General features: G+C 37.6%; 1 protein-coding gene across 3 annotated transcripts; it reads left to right on the top strand.

Moving 5' to 3' along the window:
* The first annotated feature begins 20 nt into the window (after positions 1–20).
* LOC115852214 (uncharacterized) lies at positions 21–25,367 on the top strand. 3 transcript variants are annotated; one of them, XM_030854787.2, is made up of 8 exons: positions 21–535; positions 11,260–11,381; positions 13,065–13,203; positions 16,188–16,309; positions 18,223–18,333; positions 19,956–20,062; positions 23,500–23,590; positions 25,091–25,367. In XM_030854787.2, exons 1-8 carry the CDS (start codon positions 439–441, stop codon positions 25,205–25,207), a joined length of 906 nt encoding a protein of 301 aa, XP_030710647.1. In that variant the 5' UTR covers positions 21–438; the 3' UTR covers positions 25,208–25,367. The 3 variants fall into 3 exon arrangements, with proteins under 3 accessions (XP_030710647.1, XP_060150734.1, XP_060150736.1); XM_060294751.1 differs by having other exon boundaries at positions 24,630–25,367; XM_060294753.1 differs by lacking the exon at positions 18,223–18,333 and having other exon boundaries at positions 24,630–25,367.

Below are 25,367 nucleotides of genomic sequence, written 5' to 3'. Positions count from 1 at the left end.
ACACTTCCGCTTCCGGGGCACCCGCCGCGTTCCTTCAGTGCGTTTACCGAAAGCGTTTATTGAGATGTTTCTTTGCTTTGACTGGCTTTTGACATTCGTTTTCTATCGCTCAATAACTGCGGCATTAAAGTTAGTATTAAGATAGGAAGCTCTCTAGGGATGCGATCTCAGGAAAGAAGTCCAGCCTCCAGGCGCCACCTTAAGAAAAAAATGACTTGGCTGAGCACCACCAGCGGAGAGAGATGGGGGTGTAGGGATGTCTGCGTGTAGGAATTCCCGGGAGCCAGTGAGAACTCCAAAGAGGGGGCGGGGCTTAGGACTTTAGCAGCCAAGGGAGGCGGGTTCCACCCCGGGTCGAATCAGGTGTCTGGACCCGCCTCTGCCTACGCCTACGCGTGCGCAGTGCGAACCTTCCCCTGCTCTGCTTTTTCCTCCAACATGGAATTCCGCTCAGCTCGGCAAGCAGTACTGCATCTACTCCGTACGGTGGCTCCAGCAGACCTCCCAGCTCTGCTCCAGTGGATGAGAACTACCCGTAAGCGATCAGAGCCAGAGTCAGACGGTTGGGGCAAGAATATGCTGTGGGCGTTGACCTTGGGGACTTAGGGTGAGGCCAGAAGCGTTCCATAGGGTAGCTGTGCTGGTCTCTGCTCTGCTACGGATCGGGTTGAAGGGGGGCACATCGCAAACTTTTGTCAGTTTAAGAATCCAGTTTAGGATTGGTGCAGGAGGACCTGGCTCTGGGTTTGTGATTCCGCTACAGACTTCAGACAAGCGGCTACAGCCGCCTTGTGTCTAACCTCTTTTCTGAAGGAAAAAAAAAGGGGGGGGGGTGGCGGGGTGATGGGTTAGCCCTCCTCCCCATTACTCCCACAAATTTGGGACGACCAGTAGGATACTACCTGAAAAAGCCCTTTGCAAGAGAAGTTTCAGGCTGTAGAGCTGGAAGTTTTTACCCTGTAGGCAAAATCACATGTAGCTAGTGCATTTATTTTCTCAATTGTAAAATGGGCCATCAATTTAATAGCAGGTGTTCCGGGGTGGGGAGAGGGAGAAAAGGGGGAGGGGAGGACAGGAGTTTGATTTTCAATGATAGTAATACTAAAAAAGTACAAGTAAGAATCGAGGAAATGTGGTAATTAGGTCGAGTTATTGAAGAATGGGATAGATCTGTTTTGGCAAAGTGAAGCCTGGTGAAAGCACAAGAGGATAGGATATTCCTTGTTGGAGAACTATTCCAAACCATGCTCTGCTTCTGTACCCCTAAACGTTGATTTCCATGTTTATTTTCATCTAGACTCATGACTTGAAATATTCCTGTTTGCTGATGACTCCCAATTTTAGACTTCCATCCGTGAGGTTCTTCCTAGAACTTTCTCTCTTTGTGATGTTAGAGTCAATTTGGGTATTATCATTATTGTTATTACTACTACTACTACTACTACTACTACTACTACTACTACTACTACTACTCATTTTGGAGGATCATTTTAGATAAGATGCCAAACTAAAATTAACTTGGACATCTGGTAGTGAGATTTAGCCTGGAAAGTAGAGAAAACCAAAGAGCTAGCTTCATATTTATACACACAGACGAGATTCAAGGTGGGAATCTACGAGATATTTTATTCCAAAAGCCCTGGGTGCCTACAAAAATGCCATCTATTGCCTGGTTCTGGCAATTGCACCATTACTAAAACATCCTTGCCCTCAAGATTTCAGTTTTGTGGAGCCATTTGTAATCTAAATCTCCAGTTTTAGAGGCATCAGTTGAGACTCCATTTTTCAAACTCGTTGAAAGCGTGTTTTGTATGATGATTTTGTAAACAAGAAGACCCAATACCATTGGCTAAAGAAGATGTTTTTACTTTTACTAACACCACGTTCTGTGCCTTTCTCCAGCCGATCCTGTAGTAGAGAAGCTCAAGCAATTTGTTAAGCAATTTAGAACACAAACTGAGTTTCTGAAGAATGTTTATTACATGAATATTTTAAGAAATGAGAGTGTCACTTAGCTTAAAATGAAGGAGTATGTTTTAATATGAATCTTTAAAAGTAGTGTAATTTACTGGTATACGTTTTGTATGTGGTAATATATACATAATACAAGATATACCATTTTAACCATTTTTAAGTGTACATTAAGTACAATACATTTACTTTGTGCAACCGTCATCACCATCTGCCTCCAGAACATTCTCATCTTCCCAAACTGACACTTATAGTGTACTTTTTTATGAAATACAGCACAAAAGATTCTTCCAATCAACAATTTTTCATTTTCCTAATTAACTTCCTTCTTCCAGGAAAAAAATTATCGCATAATGTCTTACTTGTATGACATTTGCTTAGACCTTTGATAATTATAACTCTCCTTGAATTTTTATACCATTTAATGGAATAGCAAGAGATAATAATAGGCATGATTTTGGTTTTGAGTTTCACAGAGTTTACTGAAACTGAAAAAAATCTACATATTGCTAACAGGTAAAAATCACAAAAGGAAGAATAATATTCTTGGTCTCTGAAGGAATAGTGGGATTATCATACCAAGACCTGAGGTCATTTGGGATCAGGCTGATAGAACCAGAAGCTTGGACCAGGACAGAGGCAAGCACATGTCAAAGTATGATATAAACTGAAGATATAGAAAAAATAAAGATAGAGCCTGTATTTACCTTGGTACCGCTTAGGCCAAAGTCTAGAAAACAAATGAGCACCAGTAAAGAAGGATGAAAAAAGTCTGAGGGACAAAGCACACAAAGCCAACTCCCCCCTCAAATAAATAAAAGGAGTAAAAAATACAGCAGGACTTCAGCTCATTGATTCTAATCTTGTGGCAGAGCATCTGTTCTTTTGTACTTCTTGTATATGTATATAGTGGACTCTTGATCGAGAGCCAAACTGTATGTGAGGTCCCCAATAGGCATATTAAAAATTACATTTTGTTAACAGCTGTCTGTTAACAAACACCATTCTGAAGCCTCTGAATTTTTCCTGAGTATGCAAATACAAATGAGGATGTCAAACCAACAACTCATAAAAATTTCTATTAAGAATCAAGTTATAGGGCTTCCCTGGTGGCACAGTGGTTGAGAGTCCGCCTGCCGATACAGGGGACACGGGTTCGTGCCCCAGTCCGGGAAGATCCCACATGCCGCGGAGCGGCTAGGCCCATGAGCCATGGCCACTGAGCCTGCGCGTCCGGAGCCTGTGCTCCGCAACGGGAGAGGCCACACAGTGAGAGGCCCGCGTGCTGCAAAAAAAAAAAAAAGTCTATGTAAATCTGCTTTAAAAAAAAAAAGAATCACATTATAAAGGATAGAAAATTAAGGTGTGTATAAGAAAATAATAAAATAATCAAGAAAATATTTAAATGCTTAAAGAAGTTAATAGTAGGTGACTAGAAGCTTTTCTGTTTCCTGTATTTTATTTTATTTTTTTATTTTTTTATTTTTTTTTTTTTGCGGTACACGGGCCTCTCACTGTTGTGGCCTCTCCCATTGTGGAGCACAGGCTCCGGACGCACAGGCTCAGCGGCCATGGCTCACGGGCCCAGCCGCTCCACGGCATGTGGGATCTTCCCAGACCGGGGCACGAACCCATGTCCCCTGCATCGGCAGGCGGACTCTCAACCACTGCGTCACCAGGGAAGCCCTGTTTCCTGTATTTTAAATACATCTTCATTGAGCAGAATTGAACCTGTTGCTGAACAGCAGCTACAGAGTTGTTAGAGTTTCTTTGAAATTCCGACAAATCTAAAAAGCAAAGCCTGGGATCTAGTTACATTTGTCGAACAGCATACTACTGCAGTTCTATATTATATTGCTATTACCACTGAGGAAGTAGCCACATAACTTACAGACTTTCCAATCTCTTGTTTCCTGTTTGATCCTTCTGTTTCTCAATTTCTTATCTCCTCTTGCCTTCCTGTGGGTAAATGGAACAGTTTTAGAATTCTGTTCTTGTTTATAGTGTTTCTGAGTTTCTCTCTTTGTATAGTTTTCTTTGTGGTTACTCTATTACAGTATACATATGTAACATCACCATCTACTGGTATCAATGTTTTAACACTAGAATGAAGTATTGAAATCTTACTTTCATGTAGGTCCCTTTACCCTCCCCCACTGTAAAAATATGATTATTTTATGTATTTCCTCTATATACATTGAGCACTATTACAGATGGTTTTATAAAATTTGATTTAACCATCAAATATGGTTTAAGAAACTAATGAAGAGAAAGATAGTGTAATGAATTTACTCTGTTTTTACCCATTCTGTTGTGTTCTTTCCTTTCTGAAGTTCCAAGCCTTCTTCTGCTATTTCCTTTCTGTTGGAGAGTTTCCTCTACCAGTTCTTTAAGGGTAGGTCTGCTGGCAACAAATTCTTAGTTTTTCTGCATCTGAGGTTTTCTTTACTTCTCCATTCCTGAAGGATAATTTCATCAGATATAAAATTTACAGTTTGTGGTCCTTTTTTTCTAGCATTTGAAAAATTTTGTAATCTTCTGGCTCCCATGGCTTTTTTGTTTGTTTGTTTTGGTTTAGTTTTTGGTTTTTTATTTCTTTTGTTTTGTTTTTTGGGTTTTTTTTTTGTTTGGGGGGGGTTTGGGGGTTTTTCTTTGGCTGCATTGGGTCTTCGTTGCTGCGCATGAGCTTTCTCTAGTTGCAGTGAGCGGGGGCTACTCTTTGTTGTGGTGTGCGGGCTTCTCATTGCGGTGGCTTCTCTTGTTGTGGAGTACGGGCTCTAGGGTGCGTGGGCTTCAGTAGTTGTGGCATGTGGGCTCTAGAGCCCAGGCTCAGTAGTTGTGGCACATGGGTTTAGTTGCTCCATGGCATGTGAGATCTTCCTGGGCCAGGGGTTGAACCTGTGTCCCCTGCATTGGCAGGCAGATTCTTAACCACTGTGCCACCAGGGAAGTCTGCTCCCATGGTTTCAGATGAAAAATTCACTGTTTGAATTGGTGTTTCCCTACAGGGAGTGAATCATTTCTCTTTGCTTCTTTTAAGATTTGTTCTTTGTCTCTTTTTTGTTTTTAGAAGTTTATGGTATGTTCTTATGTGGATTTCTTTGGGTCTATCATATTTGGAGTTTGCTTGGCTTCTTATATCTGTAGGTTTATGTCTTTAACCAAATTTGGGGAGTTTTTAGCTATATTTCTTCAAATACTTTTCAGCCCCACACTTTTTTCCCTATGTCTGGAGCTCTGACACTAATGTTTGATCTTTGTTATTCCACAAATCCTTAAGGCTCTGTTCAGTTATTTTTTTTTCTGTCTATTTTATCTCTGTTGTTCAGATGGAATAAATTTTATAGATCTGTCAACTCAAGTTTACTGATTCTATCCTCTGTCATCTCTACTACTGAACCCATTCAGCAAGTGTTTTTGTGTTGTTGTTGTTGTTTGTTCAGTTTTATAGTTTCTATTTTTTTTCTATGACTTCTACTTCTTTGCTGAGATTTTCTATTTTTTTCACTTGTTACAGGATAATTCTTAACTGCTTATTGAAGCATTTTTATTATGGAGTTTGCTTTAAAAGCCTTGTCTGATCATCCAAATTTCTGATTAATTTACATGTTAGCATCTAGATTGCCAGATTCAAATTATGACTTCCTGTTCTTGGTATAAATGATTTTCCATTGTATCCTGGATATTCTGATTGTATGCTAGGGTAATTTTGATTTTATCCTGGATATTTTAGATATTATGCTGACTTGATCCTATTCAAATCTTCTATCTTAGTAGGCAGTTACCCTGCTTAAGTTTAACCTGTTGGTTCTGGCCTGCTTTTGTGGGCTGTAGCTCTGATAACAACTTAGTTTTCAGTGCCCTTGCAGTGCTATTCAGGTCTGCTTCATTCCTTGAAACTGCTGGGGCTCCTGCTCAGTCTATGGTGGTGTTGCCTGCATGGAGAAGGACAGTTTCTTGGATCACCCTATGTCACTGAGCTTACCTTCCACCAGTGGGAGTAGGGGACAAGCAGTACAGGGCCTGGTTTGCTCTTGGCCACTGGGCAGAAGGCTGGGAGACCTCAGGCCTGGGTCTCTATCCTGCTGGGTAGAGGGCCTGAGGACAACAGCCTCCCCTGTCATTACCAGATAGCCTGCCACTGCCCCAGGTGTGGACTAGGGATTAGGGCTCCCCAGTACGTCTCTGTTGTTCTTCCCCTTTACAGTCTTTGGTGAGAGAGAGCAGGCTTTTCTTAGTTTTTGTTTTGTTCTTTTTTTTCAATCTGGCTGTTGGTAGTTCTGGGATGCAGGCCTCTCCAGGGCCCAGTCCAGGCTACATGGAAGATAAAAGGAAAACTCAGGAGGGAATTCACCGTGGTGACCCTCCTTCCTTAAATCCTCAGGTCCCTAGACAGTTTACCTTTTTTCTAGCTTTCAGAGTCCTTTATGGTTGCCTGTTGATTTATTTCCAGGGTACTTCATTGTATTTAGAGGGGAAGAGCAGGGGGAAAAGAGGGAAGTAGCCATCTTGTCTAGGACCAGAAGTCCCCTCAGTAAATTTTTAAAATTTGAATAAGAACTTCAGAGTAATATTAGATATGAATGAATAATAGGAAATATATAACCCAATGTTTAATTATGTATTGTAAGTCATTAGAAGTAAGGATATGGGTGAGTTAAGGCCAGAGTTTGAACGTAAGACTTCATGGAGATGAAGTAACTTGAGCAGGGCTTTATTGCAAAAGGCAGGGTCATAGAGTATGAACAGGAAGGAGTATGGAAAACAGCTGAGGAGATTTGCACATCTTAAGCAGAAGTTATGTTAGAGAGTAATGAGAATAGAAAATAGGATGGTTAGACTCTGATGATATAGAGGGCCTTGAAAGTCTAGAGTGACACTTCATATGTTGAAAAGTGAAAAGCTATCCCAAAATTGTAAGGGGAAGGAGTGACACAAAGTGAAGTTGAAGCAAGATTAGTTTAAAATCGGTGTGCAGGATATCTTATATTGGGGGAAACTGATAATTCAGGAGCTAATTGTGAGTTTGTTCTGGTATTCTAAATGTGAGGTGGTGCCTGTGCCTATGAGGTATTTGAAGCGGTAATAAAGAGGAAGTGGATTCAAAAGAGAAAGTGATAGGACTTGATACCTGACTAGATGTAAAAAGTGGGGTTTGATTCATATACTGTCAGCTTTGTTGACTTCTCTGTCCCCCTGTATTTAATTAAATATAAGTAGGAAATTTTTAAAGAATGAATTTTGCTCTTTAGTGAAGCTCTTCTTTCTCCACTCCCTTCCCACCTACATATGTAATTTGAGAAAAATAATACTGTCCTTAGGCAACTGATTAACACCTTTCTTTAACTTTTTCCAAGCAACGTACTGTTACCACACATTCTGAAATAGCTATTACACATGTTAAAAGATGTTCAGTCTCACTTGTAATTAAAGAAATGCAAATTAAAACAACAAAGTTTGTTTTTATGGTACTATTCAATGCTATAAGGCTTTAATGAAACACATATTCTTATTCTTTTCTGATAGATTAAATTGGTATAATCTTTCAGGAAAGAAATTTGACAATATGTAGCAAAAGCCTTTAAAATGTTTAAGTTCTTCTACTTCTAAGAATTCATAGTAAGGAAATAAATACAAAGAGATGATGTATGCCAAAATGTTACTTGCAGTGTTCCCAATTTTTCACAGTTATAATTGTATCTAAATGTATAGTAGTAGGACTGAACGGTTAAGTAATATACATATGGTGGAATATTACACAGCCTTTTAAAATAATGTTTTAAGGAATTTAATTTTAATAACAAATACTTATGATGATAGAATGTTAATGAATTCCAGTTTTACACACTGCAGTAATATCCTATCATATCATGCCTTTCCCACCTGTTTTATAGCCATTATTAGGGCAAAAATGTCTTGCCCTTCTTTTCAGAAGTTATTTGCCAACCACTACAGATAATGAAACTAATTTTAGCCTTTTTGAGCTAAAAATTTCCACAGTGCCTTACATACAGTGCTCAACAAATATTAACTATTATTATGAAAGATCTTTTGAGAATTTTCTTCCTAGAAAACTATACATATTTATGTATACAACCAAGCATGCAACTTTAGGCCTTTTATGGACCACATAAAGCCCATATGTGGATCCTGTTAACTAGGACCATGGTGAAGAATCACTGCTGTAACTGAAGGAATCTCTTTTTACCCTTGAATGTAGTTGAATCAGAGTTTGTTGTCCAGGATAAGAGGTGTCAGTTCTCATTTTCTCCTGGTATCCTTGGGAATGAGTCTTCACTTAATACTGCCTTTTTAAAATGACTGAGTAATTTAACACACAATTTCATAATATCTCTCATCTTGCCTGGTGATGCTTACATTAATTGGGGGATTAACTCCCAAATAAACATATTTAACTAGGGAGACAGCGGGAAATCTATTGTGATGGTTCAGAATTTGCAGCCCTTCCCATCTTTCATTTCTCCAGCTCCCTTGATCTTCACATATGACTGTTTAGATGGTTCACCACCACCACCCCTTCCAAGTCTATTAATAATCCAGTAGCAGCAGCAATCAGAGCCCTAGACACTACAAAGTGATAGAAGCGGAAAATAAGCTAAGGTAGTCATGGATTAGAGAACTAAATTGCCAAATTGAGTTCAGTTCCAGGGCCACATTTAAAGGGGCTGTTGAACAAGTCCAGAAGATGGCAACCAGATGGCAGTGGATATGGTTCCCACAATATATGAGGAACCGTGGTCAGAGCTAGGGAGAAGAGAAGGCTAAGTCAGTGATAGGGGAGCTCTTACTAGCCAGCTGCCTTCTGAGCTCCCTTAGAGAGACTGTATGGTATAGTAACTAAGAGTTCAGAGTTAGACCTACATTCAAATTCCAACTCTGCCACTTTCTGGCCAGTAACTTAAATTCTGACCTCACATTCTTCTTTTGTTATAAAATAGAAGTGATAATAGCACCACATATAGGATTCTGAGGATTAAATGACTGTTTGAAAAGCACTGCACAAAATTTAGCATGCCTTAAAAGTGCTCATTCAATAAATGCCGTATAGCAATAGCATTAAAGATGATTATTCCTCTCGAGCTGAAATTAGAAAAATGAGCTGTTATGGAAAGGTAGATTCTGGCTCAGCACATGGAAGAAATGCACTTCCCGAATGTGTTCAGGTGAGGACTGAAAAACAGTCATATGTCAGAGATGCATGGATGGATTCTGCCATTTGGTAATAGTTCGTAATTAAGTTCCCTTTCCACTATAAGACCCTTATAAGGCTGACCCACATGAAAACTATGTTTTCCTAACATGGTTGTTTATGTTACAGAATTAAATCCAAAGAAGTTGGGCTATGAGATATCTTAGTTTGGTATAATGAGATTTTTATTGGCTTCTTCAGTTATATACCATTTACAAATTGAGAGAACTTGCCAAGAATCAATGGTGTGAGTGATATTATTAGAATTAAATGCAAGTCATAGAGGCTTCTAGACAGTTTCCCATCTACAGAGAGAAGCTAAGCAGATGTTAGGTATTAATTAACACCTTGAGAAAATTTAATTAGATTTTAAGAAAACAGTTTTTAAAAGGCCAGTTTTTTAAAAAATGCATCATAGGTGCTATTTAAGTTCCACCTAAAACAATTTGGAACGAATCTTCATAGTATTTTCATTTCTCTATAATTTATATTTTGCATCCTTCGAGAAATAATTTGAAGCAACAGCTTAGATCATTATACTAGATAGGTGAGGAAAGAAAAAAGAGCTAAAAGGCCTTTCTACATTAGTTCAGGGAGCCAAATAATGTATCAGTATCTTCATGTTAACTACTATTGCTCAAAAGGAAGTTATACAGAGAAAGAACCTCTGTACGTAGGGAAACAGTGGAAAAAGTGAAAAAGAAGAGTAGCTTTATTTAGAAGCAAAAAACCTAGGTTTGCTTCTTGTGCTGCTGTTGGCCTGCCTTGTAACTTTTCACAGTTCATTTAACCTTCAAAGACTCAGTTACCTCCTCTGTAAATCAGAGAATGTAATCTTGCTTTGTCTTCCTTACATGGATGTTATAATACTTAAATGACCTAGTTTCTATGTGAAAGAACTTTGCAAACTAGAAAATATTATCTAAATTTTAATTGTTGTTTGTGACATGAAAATTGCATTCTGACCCAACACAAGAATTATTATGTTTAAGAAGGAAATCATGAACTTATTTAAAAACAACCAAAGATTTGGGGGGCGAGATGTGGAGATGGATGATATTTTCTTCAGAATCTCCTTGTTTTCCTTCTATAGCTGTTTTAAAACAGTAAGAAAAACACAACCCCTTCGAGGTCCTTTTACTCTAGCAAGAATTCAATATAAGTCTTTTAAGAAAAAGGTAAAATGTTTTCATTAGTAGTCCTTTCCAGTCTATATTTGGCATTCAGGCTGTAGCTAACTTTTAGAATATTTTACTTCCAGATAAGTCACATTCTAGTTAAAATTATATGAGCTGCTTAGAAATCATACTTTTGTAGAGCCAATTTAAAAAAATTTATAAACACACAGATAAGGTGAAAAAACAGAACAATGAACACCACTTTTATACCCTCACCTGGATTCACCGTCAGTCTCTTACCTTCTCCATCTTAATTGCTATATACATCGGCATGCACGCACACTTCCCTTTTTGCCAGATTATCCAAAGGTAGGCCACAGCCATCAGAAATGTGCTGTTTTAATGATCATTTTATCTGCTGTTCAAATGCAGTGGAGAAACATGATTCTTATAAAGTTTATTCTATAGTTGGTGCCATCTGTTAGTTCTTGTTATCCAAAGTCTTGAGTACATTTTATTGGAGGCAGAGATACTCGGATTAAAGTTATATTCTTAGTAATCCCTGTGTGATGCCTCCTAAACTTGTAAGATCTATATGGTCACACAAGGAATATTTGACTACTTACTGGTAAGTTTAAGACCCTAAAAACTAATAGCAGTACTTTCCTTAAGTAAAAATAAAGAAGTAAAAGTACTACATATTTTTTACATGCCTTTGTTGTTCTATAACAGGCTGAAATAGTCAAGTTTTATATTTTCAAGCAGTTTGGAAAAAGGAAAAACTCAGTGTTTTCAATGGAACATTTGTTAAAATTGAAATATTTCATTGGTTAGAAAGTTTATTTATTGTTATAAATTGATGCTATCTGATGGAAAATATCCACCCATTGTAATCACTTAGTCTAGGTATGAGTACATCCATAAAAGCTATATCTGGTTTTTTTTGTTTTTTTTTTGCAGGAGATTTTGATGAATTCATTCAAGACAATAATGACATTATGTTGAAAAACATAGCAGAAGACCTTCGGAATTGCTTACCTCTAGAAACCATGCTTTCCTCAGAACATCTAGCCCTCCAAAAAGTAAATACGTTAAATTAATTTCCTCTTAGTGCTACTTGAGGATTCTCCTATTCTCCCCTAACCCCATTAGCCTTTCCAGTCTAATCAGTCCTGAATTCTGCTTTTTCGTTTGGTGCTTCAATCATGTCCCCAATTCTTTTGAGTCTGTAACCTTCAGGCTCCCTAGTACCATTCATTCAACAGATGTTTTTTGAGGGTGTCCTGTTTGCCAAGCACTCAACCCCCCACCCCCACCCCCACCCCCAAAATCAAGGCACGACATTAATCTGTCCCTGCCTACACCATTGTCCTGGTTTTCTTTGCCCTGTTCCATTTCCGTGGCTTTTATCAAGGGTGAAGTTCACCCCTTTGTTTCCTTCTCCTACTTTTGCGTTACACAATTTTTGCTTCTTTTATTCCTTTATTCCTAGAATTCTCACTTTTCTTCTCCTGACAAGCCCCTCATTCAAGTACCTTCAAAGCCCAACTCTTATGGGATACATATGCTATGAATACTGTTTCCTAAAGCAAAACTAAGAATAATAATTTCTTCTTCCCCCACTAAGCTGAAAGTAGCAGCGCTTCATGTGGTTTTTCAGCATGTAAATTCCTGAGCAGAGGTACTAAATCCTGTACATTTTTGGTAGTTCTGTGCACATTGTGAGCACTCAGTAAATCTTAGTAAACATCCAGTCATTTACAGGAGGAAAATAGTGGGTCGTATAAAAACTGAGAGCAATATTTGTAATACAGTTTGGATGTTATTAATAAAACAATCTTAGCAGTCTCATGATATAACACAATATATAAAGAGACAAAAAAGTATTCATTGCATGTTAATGGTGGACCCACAATCCCCCATCCCAACAAACTGTTTTTCTCTTCCTTTGTTTCTTTCTGTTCTTGTATATGTTCTTGTATATGTTCATACATTTTATATACTTATACATATATAAAGTATATATGTATACTTTATGATACATATATCATATGTATATCATATCATACATATATCATACATTTTATATACTTATATATGTGTGTGTGTGTGTGTATAGATGTAGATATAATTTTGTAGATTTCCAAGTAGATAGGTTGATTCTTTATTTAGTGTTAAAGTAGAAGGAATCAGACATATTTTTCTCTGTAGCTGCTTGCTATTATATCATGTACCACCAGTATTAATAAAGTGCTATTATTTGTAAGCATGGAGTTTTACTAACATTGTTATTATTTGAAAACTTTGCTTCTGGGCAAAGATTACTTGCTAAGTATTTTGATGGGTAAGTCGCTGACATGTAGGACTCAGAAGACCTGATATTAGTTTCAGTTCTTTCCGCTCTTAACTAACTAGTGTCATTTCTTGGGAGAAATCTCTCTGGGTATCACTTTCTTTATTTGTAAAATATACTACTTAGGATGGACAAGATGGTCTCAAAATACTCCTTTCATCTAAAATTTTCATCTATTTCTCATAGCCATGTTTTGCATCATGACATGTCAAATAACAAGTTGCTAGTGTCTGAAAAATGAAACAAAAGCAGAGCAGAGTTGCTGACTTCCATAATCAAAACTTGTCTTCCTGGACCTTGTCGTTGCTCTCAGAATTTTAGCATATGAACCACTGATGTTTTGCCTTATTTAGCAATAAAAAGAGACTTCTTTGTACTTTGTTTCTTTTGATGTTTTTCTTCTCTCCACCAGATACAGCAGCAGCCAGAACCCACAGTTCACGTTGATGCATTCCTTTATGATGAAGACTTTATTGATTCATTATGTGAGGAAGGAAAAATGAGCAGATACTACTGTATGGTGTGCGGCTCACACCAGACGGCGCCTTTAGGTGGGCACTCAAGCCTGCAAACCTGATGACTTCGTGTATACTTTTCCTTACATGTCATGAGTATGCAGATTTTTTTTTAATATCTTTAATTTTTATTTTTTAATTTTTTAATTTATTTTTGGCTGCATTGGGTCTTCATTGCTGCACGTGGGCTTTCTCTAGTTGCGTCGAGCGGGAGCTACTCTACATTGTGGTGTGCGGGCTTCTCATCGTGGTGGCTTCTCTTGTTGCGGAGCACAGGCTCTAGGTGCGTGGGCTTCAGTGGTTGTGGCACGCGGGCTCAGTAGTTGTGGCTCCTGGGCTTATTTGCTCTGCAGCATGTGGGATCTTCCTGGACCAGGACTCGAACCCATGTCCCCTGCATTGGCAGGCGGATTCTTAACCACTGTGCCACCAGGGAAGTCCCGAGTATGCAGATTCTTGCCCAAGCATTCGCTGTTTTTGGAAAGCAAAAGGACAACCTGCAGCCTAGCCATTACCAATTATTGCAGTCAGGGCAACTAAATAGAAACATCGTCCAGGGAAGCTAGGCCACTTCATGTCTCTCCCAGGGGGATATTTCTGCTTTTCACTGAGCATGTTTAATTGGAGGTGACTTTTCAGGTCCAGCAACTAATCAGAAGTGAATGAATACAGGGAAACTGACTCATACTTTATATACTCAAAAGAGATTCACATTTAACCATAGTGCTGATTTATTTACAATGAGAAATATAACTGCCAAGGGGACTGAAAACGTTCTCCACATAGAAACATCTACTTGAGAAGTCAGATAGTAATCAGATATTGTTGGATGGGCATGGATTCAGAGGACGGAGATAGATAATCTTGACAGTCTATTCAGGCCATGATTTGACATCATGGAGCATCTTTGGTCTATAACCCAGAACAACTCTGGTGACAGTCTCCTGCATCTCTGTCCCTCAGATGCAGCACCTGTGTTTCAAATGGGAAACTAGACTGACTCCATGCTGCTAAGATGTTAACTCTTCTGTTAATATATTTTTTGTTCAAACTGGATATTATTGGCTAGGCTATTAATTTAAACATGCTATTTCAATCTCCCTGCTCACTTAGATTTAGAGGTGTTGCTTAGAGGGGATAAGTAATATTGTGCTCATATTACTGATCTTAGATAATGTTATTCTCGAAAATTAACTACTACCAAATTTGTAGTATTTTGCTAATACAAATATATAGTACCTGTATTGTAGTTGGGGATTAAACTACCCTGGTTTACTGATTTAAGATTCTATTTTTAGATAGTACTTTTTTCCATTTGAAATAGTTGAAAGTCACAGAATAGAAAAGGACTTAGACAAGAACAGTAGAAGAAGGGACTTCCCTGGTGGCGCAGTGGTCAAGAATCCGCCTGCCAATGCAGGGAACACGGGTTTGATCCCTGGTCCAGAAAGATCCCACATGCCATGGAGCAGCTAAGCCCGTGTGCCACAACTACTGAGCCCGTGTGCCACAACTACTGAGCCCGTGTGCCACAACTACTGAAGCCCGTGCGCCTAGAGCCCGTGCTCCGCAACAAGAGAAGCCACCACAGTGAGAAGCCTGTGCACCACAACGAAGAGTAGCCCCTGCTCGACGCAACTAGAGAAAGCCTGCATGCAGCAACAAAGACCCAACGCAGCCAAAAGAAAAAGAACAATAGAGGGAAAACTAAAAAGTGAATTATAAATAACACCATATCAGATCTGATGTACAGAAATTTACAGAAGAGCTATGTTTGACACAGAAAAATTTGGAGGTTAGGATGTATTTTCACGTAAAAATCAGATTGTAAATCGTGTCTGGACACCCAGATCAGCCTGGATAACTATAATGACTCTGAAAAAGCTATCACCGTGTGGGCCTCTTATTCCCTATATGAAAGGGGCTTGTCCAGCTACAAGACACGAACGATGACTCTGGAGCCCAGGGCAGGAGCACTAACGTGGCAAAGAGGATCGTGAGGATGAGAGGAGATAAGGGCTATGGTGGTCAACCCCCCTCCACCCCATCACCTCCAGTGTTACTTCTGAGGCCTAGTCATCCTTTATTTTCTTCCAAGGGATTAGCCTGCCTGCTTCCATTTTCTTTGCCACCAGTCATTAGTTATGATCAAAGTTTCTCCCCTTCCTGACCATTATGTCATGTAGCATACAGTAGAGAAAGTCTTTGGGTTACCTCCATATCAGAAAAAACAGACTCAGGCTCTCCCAGGTGATTCATTACAGAAATAATGGAGTGAGAAGGCGGGCTAGGAGACTAGAAATTGTAGCAATTAAACTAGGAAATAACAGTTTAGGAGTGTCTTAACCTCCTTCCATACCACCCCTCTCCTGCACTCCAGAACACACTCTAGGTTGCTCAGGGCTGCCACATTGTTCCACTCCAGAGATGGTCATTCATTGGGTAGTTTACAGTCTATGCCGCAAGAGGTGGAAGCCCTGTGGTTGGCTCTGGGATAGGGTGAGAAAGCCAGATGCTATGGGAGTTAGGAAGCAGTTGCTGGGAACAGCAGGTCAGAGGGAGAAGAGGAAGGAGAAAACCCAGGACACCCTAAGCAGCAGCAAGAAGGAAATGAGGAGCATGGGGGTAGGGACAGGCAGCTGAGTAGCAGTTTTCTTGAGGCCTTTGATGATGATGATGATGATGATGATGATTTTGGCCGTGCTGCGCAGCTTGTAGGATCTTAGTTCCCTGACCAGGGATGGAACCCATGCCCCCTGCAGTGGAACCACTGGACCACCAGGGAGTTCCCTCTAGAGGCCTTTTAAATGTCAGAGACTTCATATTTGTTCTTGTCTAATACAGCTCAGAGTGAATGAATACAAAATTATCACATTAATTTTTTCTAAATAACCTCTGAATGGCTTTCATTGATTAAGAAAAGCATGAAATACACTTTACAGGTGAAAGAATTAGAAATACAGAATGGAATTGTTAATCCCCAAGCAGAATTTAATGTTTACTCTGTTCTAATTCTCCAGGGTTTATTTCTCATTCCTTCTCTCTCATGGAATTGAAGTTCATTTATCATCATGTACTCCCTGATCTATCGGGAAAGGTCTTGGTTGACGTTGGCTCCAGGCTTGGCACCGTCCTTTACGGGGTAAAGTCCAGCTTGTAGACATACTCAACATTTGGAAATACTTTCTTCTCCTACTAGCATCAGTTTTGCCTGCCACCATCCAAGGTGACAGCTTGGCTTTATTCATTAGAGTAACAGAATAACATGGTTAAAATAGTGTATCAAATTTGGACTTTCAAAGGCCAGCTCTCTGATTTCCATTACTAGTTTGACTTTGTGACACAAGTGAAGGAATATCAGCAAAACAGCAACAGGTGACCCTCATAACACTTTGCTATTCTGTCACTCACTTACTGCCCTTCTAACTCCATTTTCTGTACTGTACTAAAATAGTATAGTATACTGAGTTTTGATAAGAGCTCTTATAAAACTGACAAATTTACCTGACCTGGGAAATTGCTTATGGCTATGAGCAAGTCCCTGAACACCTCTGTGCCTCAAGTTCCTGACCTGTAAGTGAGCAAACTAAATGATATCCAGGACACATCGTGCTCTAGTTTTCTGTGATCCAAAGTTCGAATCCTGTGATCCAAAGACTTCTGTGTCTTCAATGTGGCTTTTTTTTAAAAATTCAAATCATGAGCATTTTAAATATTCTTAAATGGTTTTATCAAAAAACTGAAATGTGGTTTCTGGTTGTCATTAGCAGATGTGTTAAAACATGTGGCCAACAGCAGTAGATGTTCATGCCAGAAACAGGCCCTATCAGTTCCCAGCATCACTGCCTGCTCTAAACAGAAACAGTTAACTCTTTCATGGTTCATTTATTTTTCAGTGTTGACTTTTATTCTACAATTAGGAAAAATAGCCATAATAGAAAGTACAGTTTATCAGATGGCTTTGTTTGGAGAACATTAGAGATTATGCTTGTTTACCATATTTTGTCCATTCTTGTTAATTTTTTTATTTGTTAGAAAAGTATATAGCTGAAATAATTGTGGCTCTGCAGGTATTTGGCAGCATTAATGAATTTAGACATATTGTCATTTTCCTCTATAGTACATCACTGATTCAGTCAACAAAAATTTTTTGAATACTTACATATGCTCCATTGAACATATTCTAAAAATCCATGATGAGCTATGAATATAAATTTAGTTTACACGTAAGTGTTAGTTGATGTATAATGGTCTTCAGAATATGATTTGACCTCTCCTTCCAGATTATTTTTTGTTATTATAACCAAAATAGATACATAATAATATATAGACAGTTCTTGATTATCCTTGTTAACTAATGGCCAGTTGTCTTTGGTGGATTGCCAGACACCAGGCTGACTTCTCAAAGCCAAACAGGACACACCTCCAGCCACCCTCCTCTTGTGTCAGACTGTGCATGAGTTTCCATTATATTTCCCACAGGTTAATGCCTTTCTTGCTTTCCCCTGAAATTCCCAAGAAATTATGGAAGTAGGGTATTAAACAAAGAATCTATATGTGATCACTTTCCTCATTTCCAACTTTGTTGAATGCACAGTTTTATCAGGAAAAGTAAGAAATCAATCTTTAAAAATATGATTACTTTTAAATAACGGAAATTAATAAACTACAATCAAGGTCTCGATGAGTAAGAGTCTAAGTTCTTAAAAGTTGGTTTACATAAATTATAAAATGTTACTTATCTTTTCTTTTTATCTTTATTTTTACTTTATTGAATTCTGTTTTTAAAAGTTTGATTTTTAGGGACTTCCCTGGTGGTCCAGTGGTTAAGACTTTGCCTTCCAGTGCATGGGGTGCGGGTTCGATCCCTGGTTGGGGAGCTAAGATCCCACATGCCTCGTGGCCAAAAACCAAAACATAAAACAGAAGCAATATTGTAACAAATTCAATAAAGACTTAAAAAAAAAAAAAGTTTGACTTTTAAAATTTCAAGTAGAAATAAACCCACAACTAAAAGTTAATTCTTTTGTATCATAATGTATCTTCATATTTCAGGGTTATCTTTACAGTTCAGCATCACAATTATATGGAGTAGAATTGAATAGAGACTTTTGCCAGTTGCAGGAAATGGTCATAAAAAAGTACCAGTTCACTGACAGAATAAAGGTACCCTTTTAAATGTTTATTCTGTTATCCACTGTATAGCATAGTTTAGCCAAATTTCTTCTGCATTGGAGTTGGAAACACTTTTTGAATCTATTCTTGATTGCTGTTGTGTAGAAACAGATTGAGTTAACTTAATATTTTAAAACACTGATAATAAAGTTGAATTATTATCAATATGTTCCACTCACATTTTTCTCTTCCTCCCAAATTTTATTAGAAAGTAGAATTTTTTCTTAATTTTCTTCGTATCAACTATAGTTTTGGTAGCGCTAATTTTGAATCTCTTGATGTTGGTCAGAAGTGTATTTAATTAAACTCTGAATGTTGAAAGTAAGCAAAAAGGTTAAGTAATGCTCACAGTTTTTATCTTTTTATAAGCTTTCAATAGGAATTGTGGGTGCCACAGAATAGCAGTTCATGGGAGAATGATGTCCTGGGTTGGGCTATGACAGAAATTTTCTGTTTCTTATATGTAAGGGGAAAAATAAAAAAGGGGAAAGGAAGTTTTTTGGTTGATGCAGTAATCCTTGTCATTTCACTAGTGATCCTACACTTCTAATGGCAATGCACAGAAGTATTGTGTATCTAAGGATCTCTGGTGTTCAATGCAATCAAATATTGAAAGACATATCTTAGTAAGATTAAGGATCTAGCTTTCCCCTTTCTTATAGAAGGAAAACTTTTCATTCTCTTCCTCCTTCCATCCTTGCCTTTTTTTTTCTCTTTCTCTCTCATCTTGGAAATTGAGAGGCAATTGACCAAAGAGAATTCATTGTCCAATAATAAGTTCATGGATTTTTCTCACTATCCCATATTTAATGAACAAAAACACACTGCTCTTACATAATAAGAATCACATAACTAACAGGAAAATTGATTTAATTAGAAATCGAGATTTAAACATTCTGGATATTATTTATTTGTAAGGCTAAGTTCTTTTTTGGAAGGAAATCATATGATATAAAAAACTTTTTCTCTCCTTTTTAAAATAAAAGTTATTTGCTTTGCTCTTGAGCAAATACATGTTTCCTCTTATTATCTTGCCTGTGGTCTACAAGACTTGTTGATTGTAGTCGAAGTTAATTTTTTGAGGTATATAGTTTTTTCAATAAATTATTTTGTTTGCTTTCTTGGATAGATAATATATTCAAGTGAATTTTAGATGAAGAGTCAGACAAGGCCAGTTAAAATATTTGTATTAACATTTTACAATTTATAAATTACTTTTTAAATTTTATATGGTCCCATTTGATTCTGTGAATCAGGACATGTATTACTCCATTTATTTAGGAAGACACTGACTACCCAAATGTACAAATCCAGTTGATGATGGAGCCAGAATAACTAGTGATATAATGGAAAAAGCTCTGAACTGGGAGTGAAAAGAGTGTAATTATAACTATATAAATGATTCCATCTAAAACAAAATTTTCACAAGCTTATGGTTTTTATTAGGTATTGAGTATCTTCCATAGGTAGTAGTATTAAATATACTTTTCTCCCATTTTAAGAAGTGTGAATCTCCCATATTGCCTCACAACATCATTGAATCAATAGCTATTTCTTACGTGATTATATGATACGGTGTCTTTGTTCTCTTACGTGAACTTATTCTTTTTTAGGTGCTTCATGCAGACATCTGTACACAAGGTTCACTTCTGCAAAATGCTGATGTTATTATAATGAATAATGTCTTTGAATATTTTCTTAATGAGGCAGAACAGGCCAGGTACGTTATTTATTCAAGCAAGAAATCTGTTGTTAAAATACATCTAACAAAGTATGAAAAGGGATTGGTAGAAGTGTTTTCATATTAAATTTTTTATTTATTTGTTTATTTTTTGCCACACTGTGAGGCTTGCGGGACCTCAGTTCCCCAACCAGGGATCAAACCCGGGGCCCCAGCAGTGATATGAAACTTCACAGAAATGACTTCAACTGTCAGGAGTTTATATTAATAAGGAAATGTGTTATGTCTAAATGAAAATAAAAATAAACTTTAGTTGTCTAACCTTGTAAATATTACATCTAATTTTGAGTAGTTATAAAATGGTTTCATGACCCAAGCATTTGCTTTGCAGTCTGGGATGCAAGAAGTTATCAATTCCCAGTGGGTTTTTATACTTATTCTTTTCTGCCTCAGTTTTCTTTTCTTTGAAAAAACATGTCCTATGCTCTCCTATCACAAAATTATGGAAATTAACTGGTGCCTATAAATGACTATAAAATAAGATATAGGGCTTCCCTGGTGGCACAGTGGTTAAGAATCCACCTGCCAATGCAAGGGACACGGGTTCGAACCCTGGTCCAGGAAGATCCCACATGCCGCAGAGCAGCTAAGCCCGTGCGCCACACTACTGAGCCTGTGCTCTAGAGCCCGTGAGCCACAACTACTGAGCCCATCTGCCACAACTACTGAAGCCCACGCACCTAGAGCCCGTGCTTCTCAACAAGAGAAGCCACCACAAAGAGAAGCCCATGTACTGCAACGAAGAGGAGTAGCCCCCGCTCGCCACAACTAGAGAAAGCCCGCACGCAGCAAGGAAAACCCAACTCAGCCATAAATAAATAAAAATTTTAAAAAAACAAGATACAAGAATATTCAGCTAGAAAACAGTGAATAATGATCAAATTTTTAAAATGTTCTTAATTGGTAATAGTAGATTCCTGGAGTTTATTCCACTATTCAAGCAATAGAAAAATTAGCAAATCTCTGATCACTTTTTTTTTTTTTTAATTTTTGGCTGCTCTGCGGGGCTTGTGGGATCTTAGTTCCTCGACCCGGGATTGTGCCCACGCCCTGGGCAGTAAGTGTGGAGTCCTAACCACTGGACCACCAGGGAATTCCCTGTGATGGCTTTTCTGACTTCTCATCAGGACTTATAGGTTCCTCTAATTAGAAAATTTCTGTAGTCTGAGACACTGATTTTCTGGTCAGTTAGGCTTGCTGACTTATTTATCATAATGACATACGTATACTCTGGATGCAGGAAACCTCCTTTCCATATCTATGAAAGGGCATTACACACGTTTGGGTTAGTGCATCAGTGAGGTTTCTACTGCAAGAAATAAAAAGACATAATTATAGACCATAAACAGTTAATATGGAGTAGAATCCTGAATGAGTAACGCTCTTTATCCTGCCACCCCTTTACTGTCTATATTTTCTCTCTCGCACACATACACACACGTATCTATTACTTGTAGGTTAAGGTTAGTACAAAATTAACAGTGTAAATAGTTTAAAAAGAAACTAGTTCAACAGAAAGCAAATCATATCCTCAGAGCTCAGCCAGAATGGGTGATGATTTTTTGGTCACAGGCTAAAGGCCAGAAACACAACATGAACAAGTTGTTTTAATCATAGTGCACTCTTTAAGCTTAATTTCCAGTGGACAAAGTATGTATAGCTTTTTACCTTTTGAAGTTCAGGACCTGTAGTCAAAACATTACATAATTGTTGGAGAATGAAATATACTAGGTTTATGCTGTGTAAGAAGTTAAAAGAGAAAAACACCTTAAACTCTTCACAGATTCATATAGGAAGATTTTAAATGCTGAAGAATGATGAATGCTACCTGTTAACTTGATACTGGAAAGTATTTTCATGTTTGGGTTGTTTTAAAAACTATCTTGGGGGACTTCCCTGGTGGTCCGGTGAAAAACGCGCACGCCACAACTAGAGAGAAGCCCGCATGCCGCAACTAAGACCAGACACAGGCAAAAATAATAAATTAAAAAAAAAATAATCTCAAAAAAAAACTATCTTGGAAAATTAATTCACAAACTCTGCATGACTCACCAAATAGGTACTGACCATGTGTTAGTTCAGTCATTTCTCCAAGTTAATCAAATGCAGTGAATTCTAAATATAGATAGATGATAGCCTCTCATGGTTAATTACCTTCATCATGAATGACAGTACACGGGAGAAAGTTTAGAAGATACAGTAAAGCATTATGATACTGGAATCGTTCTGACAAAATTGATCATTTACCTATATAATTCTGTATTGTAGCAAGTAGAGTAATTCTTTGTTTAAAAGGTGCCTCTGTATTTTTTCAGTAGGTGAAACATATACAACTACTACAATGACAGCTTCTCAGAAACAGCAAGTGCTATTTTGAGAGCCATGCCCAACCGTGCCAGTATACTCAGCTTCTTCAGTCTTACTAAATAGACTTGTAAAATATATAATTTCTAAGGAAGTACATCAAGACAACAAACAGCTCTAGCCCAAGCACAGTGATATTTATTATCAAACACTGCTTCTTGATTTTATATCTAGCCTGAGAAAAAGAACATTTGTATCGTTTTGCCTAGTAAGCTCCAGAATATACTAAACCCAATAACCATTGCTGTAACTAAAATAAGTGCAAATGATACTGCTGCCCACCTGCCCCACTACAAGGGGTGCACACCCCTGCATTGCTTGACCCTTGCTCCCCAATAGCAGGGTGTACTGTCAAAACTCATGCACAGTGTAGAAATCCCATTCATGTCTGCTCTACAGGTTAATCAGAACTGGTCAGACACTGCCCTCTGACACATATACGTGCACATGGTGTGCCATTGTGCTTTAAATCTAGTTGATCTCATTAAACTTCTCAGGTGCCATAATGTCCAGAATTCTTTCCATTGAATATTTCTGACAGCCAAATAAAGTATGATTTCACTCTTGATATTATTTTAAAAGATCTAATCTCTATGTTATACTCTTATTTTAGTCTTTGCTTGTTTTCTGGCTTCTGTGGCCTTTCTCCATGACTCTTTCCCACTCACACCCCTCAGCCCTGTTCCATTCTGCAGAAAGTTTGACAGTTCATAAAGAATTGAAGAGGCTTTAACGCTGATCCAGCTTTGATTTCTTTATCAGTTCTGAAAACTTCCTTTTGGCCTTACCCATAATCCCTTGTATTAACCCTAATCCCCATCTTGTTAAATCTCTCTCAGTATTGTCACTTCACAATTTTGCCAACATCCCTTCAGGAACTGAATTTACCAATTTCTAGTATCTTGCTGCGGTCCTGTTTTCTGCTGGCAAACATTTTTACCCATCTGGATTTCTACATATCGCCTGGGCTATATTTTTTTTTGTCATCCTCATTTTAAAAAAATATCCAGTGTCTGGTAAAGCATAACATATAAGTTTTGAATGTGTTACAGAGCCTGGGAATATATCAGCCATAATGTAAGGAAACGAGGATCCTTATTAGTGACCGTGCCAAGCCTTGAAGATTCTCTCTCAAGTCTTCAGGTATGTAAGCCTCTTTCCCAGCATTTTTATTGTCAAAACTTTTCTTCTGCTTTTTTCTGATAGCTGTTAAAATATTCTAGAAATATTCTGTCTGAATATAGTGACAATGATAGAAAGAATAACAAAACCTTATGGCTTAAGAACTGATTTGTGGTTTGTTCACTGGCATCAAGAGCTCTGAAAGTGTACAGATTCCTTTGCTTCTCCACCCCCAATTTTTCCAGCTGTGGGGTTACAGTTTTATTTAGGTTAACAAATGCTATTAAATATTTGTAAGAGACTTAGAACACCCACATCATAACTTTTTCCCTGAGAACAAAAGGAACAGAGCTGTTCAGGTTTCTAGAATCAGTAAGTGGACTGGAGGCCCATATCCTGTACACAGTTGAGCTTCTAGGTCAAGTTTGGAATCTTGCACAAACTGCTTCTATGTTCCTCAGATTCTCCGTACAAAATAAGGCTGATACTTAATAATAAGATTCAGCCCAATAAGTTGACCCTTTTATAAAGGTTAATTAATGTTTGTAAAGCTCTTTGAGATCCCTAGATGAAAGATACTGTGGCATTTCTTAGTACAGAGTCATATTATCATTTTCTTTAATATCTCTTTCCTCACATACAAGCACTGCCAAATTTAAATATATATTTCTTCCTTTAAAAAACTAAACAATCATCAATAATATCTTCTTTAAAAATTTTTGTCAATCATCTAAATTACAAAAGTATTTCATGTTTGTCATAACAAGGGAAATAATCCAGAGATACATAAAGAAACAATGTTGATCTCCCCAGTTTCCCCCCACCTAATTCCCTCCCCATGAGATCCCTACCCCGTGAGTGGTATGATTCTACCATACTTTTCCATACTCATAAAAACATACCTTTTAAAATATGTGCTCTCCAGTTTATAATATCTATATGTATTGAAATAATTCAGTGATTTTCACTTACCAAAGTAAAATATTTTTGAAAGAGCCCTTATATATGAATTCTTGAATAACGTTATTGCTTTCCTATTTAATGAAACTTCTTTAAACAGATATATCCATTGGTGGCTCCAGAATTTCTGTATCCCGGAGACCCAGATTTGCAGTGTGAAGGGAAGGGCCTGATAAAGGTTATGGAGGGAGATTACCCCCTCTCGTGCAACCTCTTAGCACCATCACTGTGTGTATATGAACCATTTCTCTGTGTACTCCCATTGTTGTTTTAATCTTTTATTGTTTAAGCTGGTTTAATTATTAAACTATTTACATTAAAATAATTATACTATATGTTCTTTATTCTTTCAAATTCCAAAATCAAGGTAAATTAAGTCCCTGAATCCACAAACTTACCATTTAGTACGACGAAGAATTATGTGGCACCATGTAGAACTTAGTCCCTCTCATTGTAATAAAAATCCTTTGTGTTCAATTACTTAGTCATGATTTCTCAAAATTCAAGAGAATAGGTTCATTCTGCAATTTTCATATTTGTTTATGACCTTTTTTTTTCCAGGTTAATATACAGTTATCTCCCTGGGTTGAAGAGGTACCACTGAACTATGATGTATACCCAGAAAAGGATATTGACAAGGAAGCTCTTGAACAAATACATTTATACAAGATTCTCTAACACTACAATAGTCCTACCTCAGTGTAAAATAATTACAAAATAATTTAAAAGAAACAGAACCCCAGTATCCTAACACATATTTTTTCTGTATATTCCTTTCTAGTCTTTGTACATATGCTTACATATTTGTAAATAGTTGTATGTGTATATATACAACTTT

Source organism: Globicephala melas, chromosome 2, assembly GCF_963455315.2.
Source record: "Globicephala melas chromosome 2, mGloMel1.2, whole genome shotgun sequence".
Classification (NCBI taxonomy): domain Eukaryota; kingdom Metazoa; phylum Chordata; class Mammalia; order Artiodactyla; family Delphinidae; genus Globicephala; species Globicephala melas.
Note: the sequence above shows the minus strand (reverse complement) of the source record. Positions and strands in the feature narration are given on the sequence as shown.

Excerpts from the sequence above, each read along its gene's own strand:
- LOC115852214 (XM_060294751.1), top strand. The coding sequence starts at position 439 with ATGGAATTCCGCTCAGCTCGGCAAGCAGTACTGCATCTACTCCGTACG. Across the intron at positions 18,334-19,955 it reads AGTTCACTGACAGAATAAAG|GTGCTTCATGCAGACATCTG; the intron begins GTACCCTTTTAA and ends ATTCTTTTTTAG. Across the intron at positions 20,063-23,499 it reads AATGAGGCAGAACAGGCCAG|AGCCTGGGAATATATCAGCC; the intron begins GTACGTTATTTA and ends AATGTGTTACAG.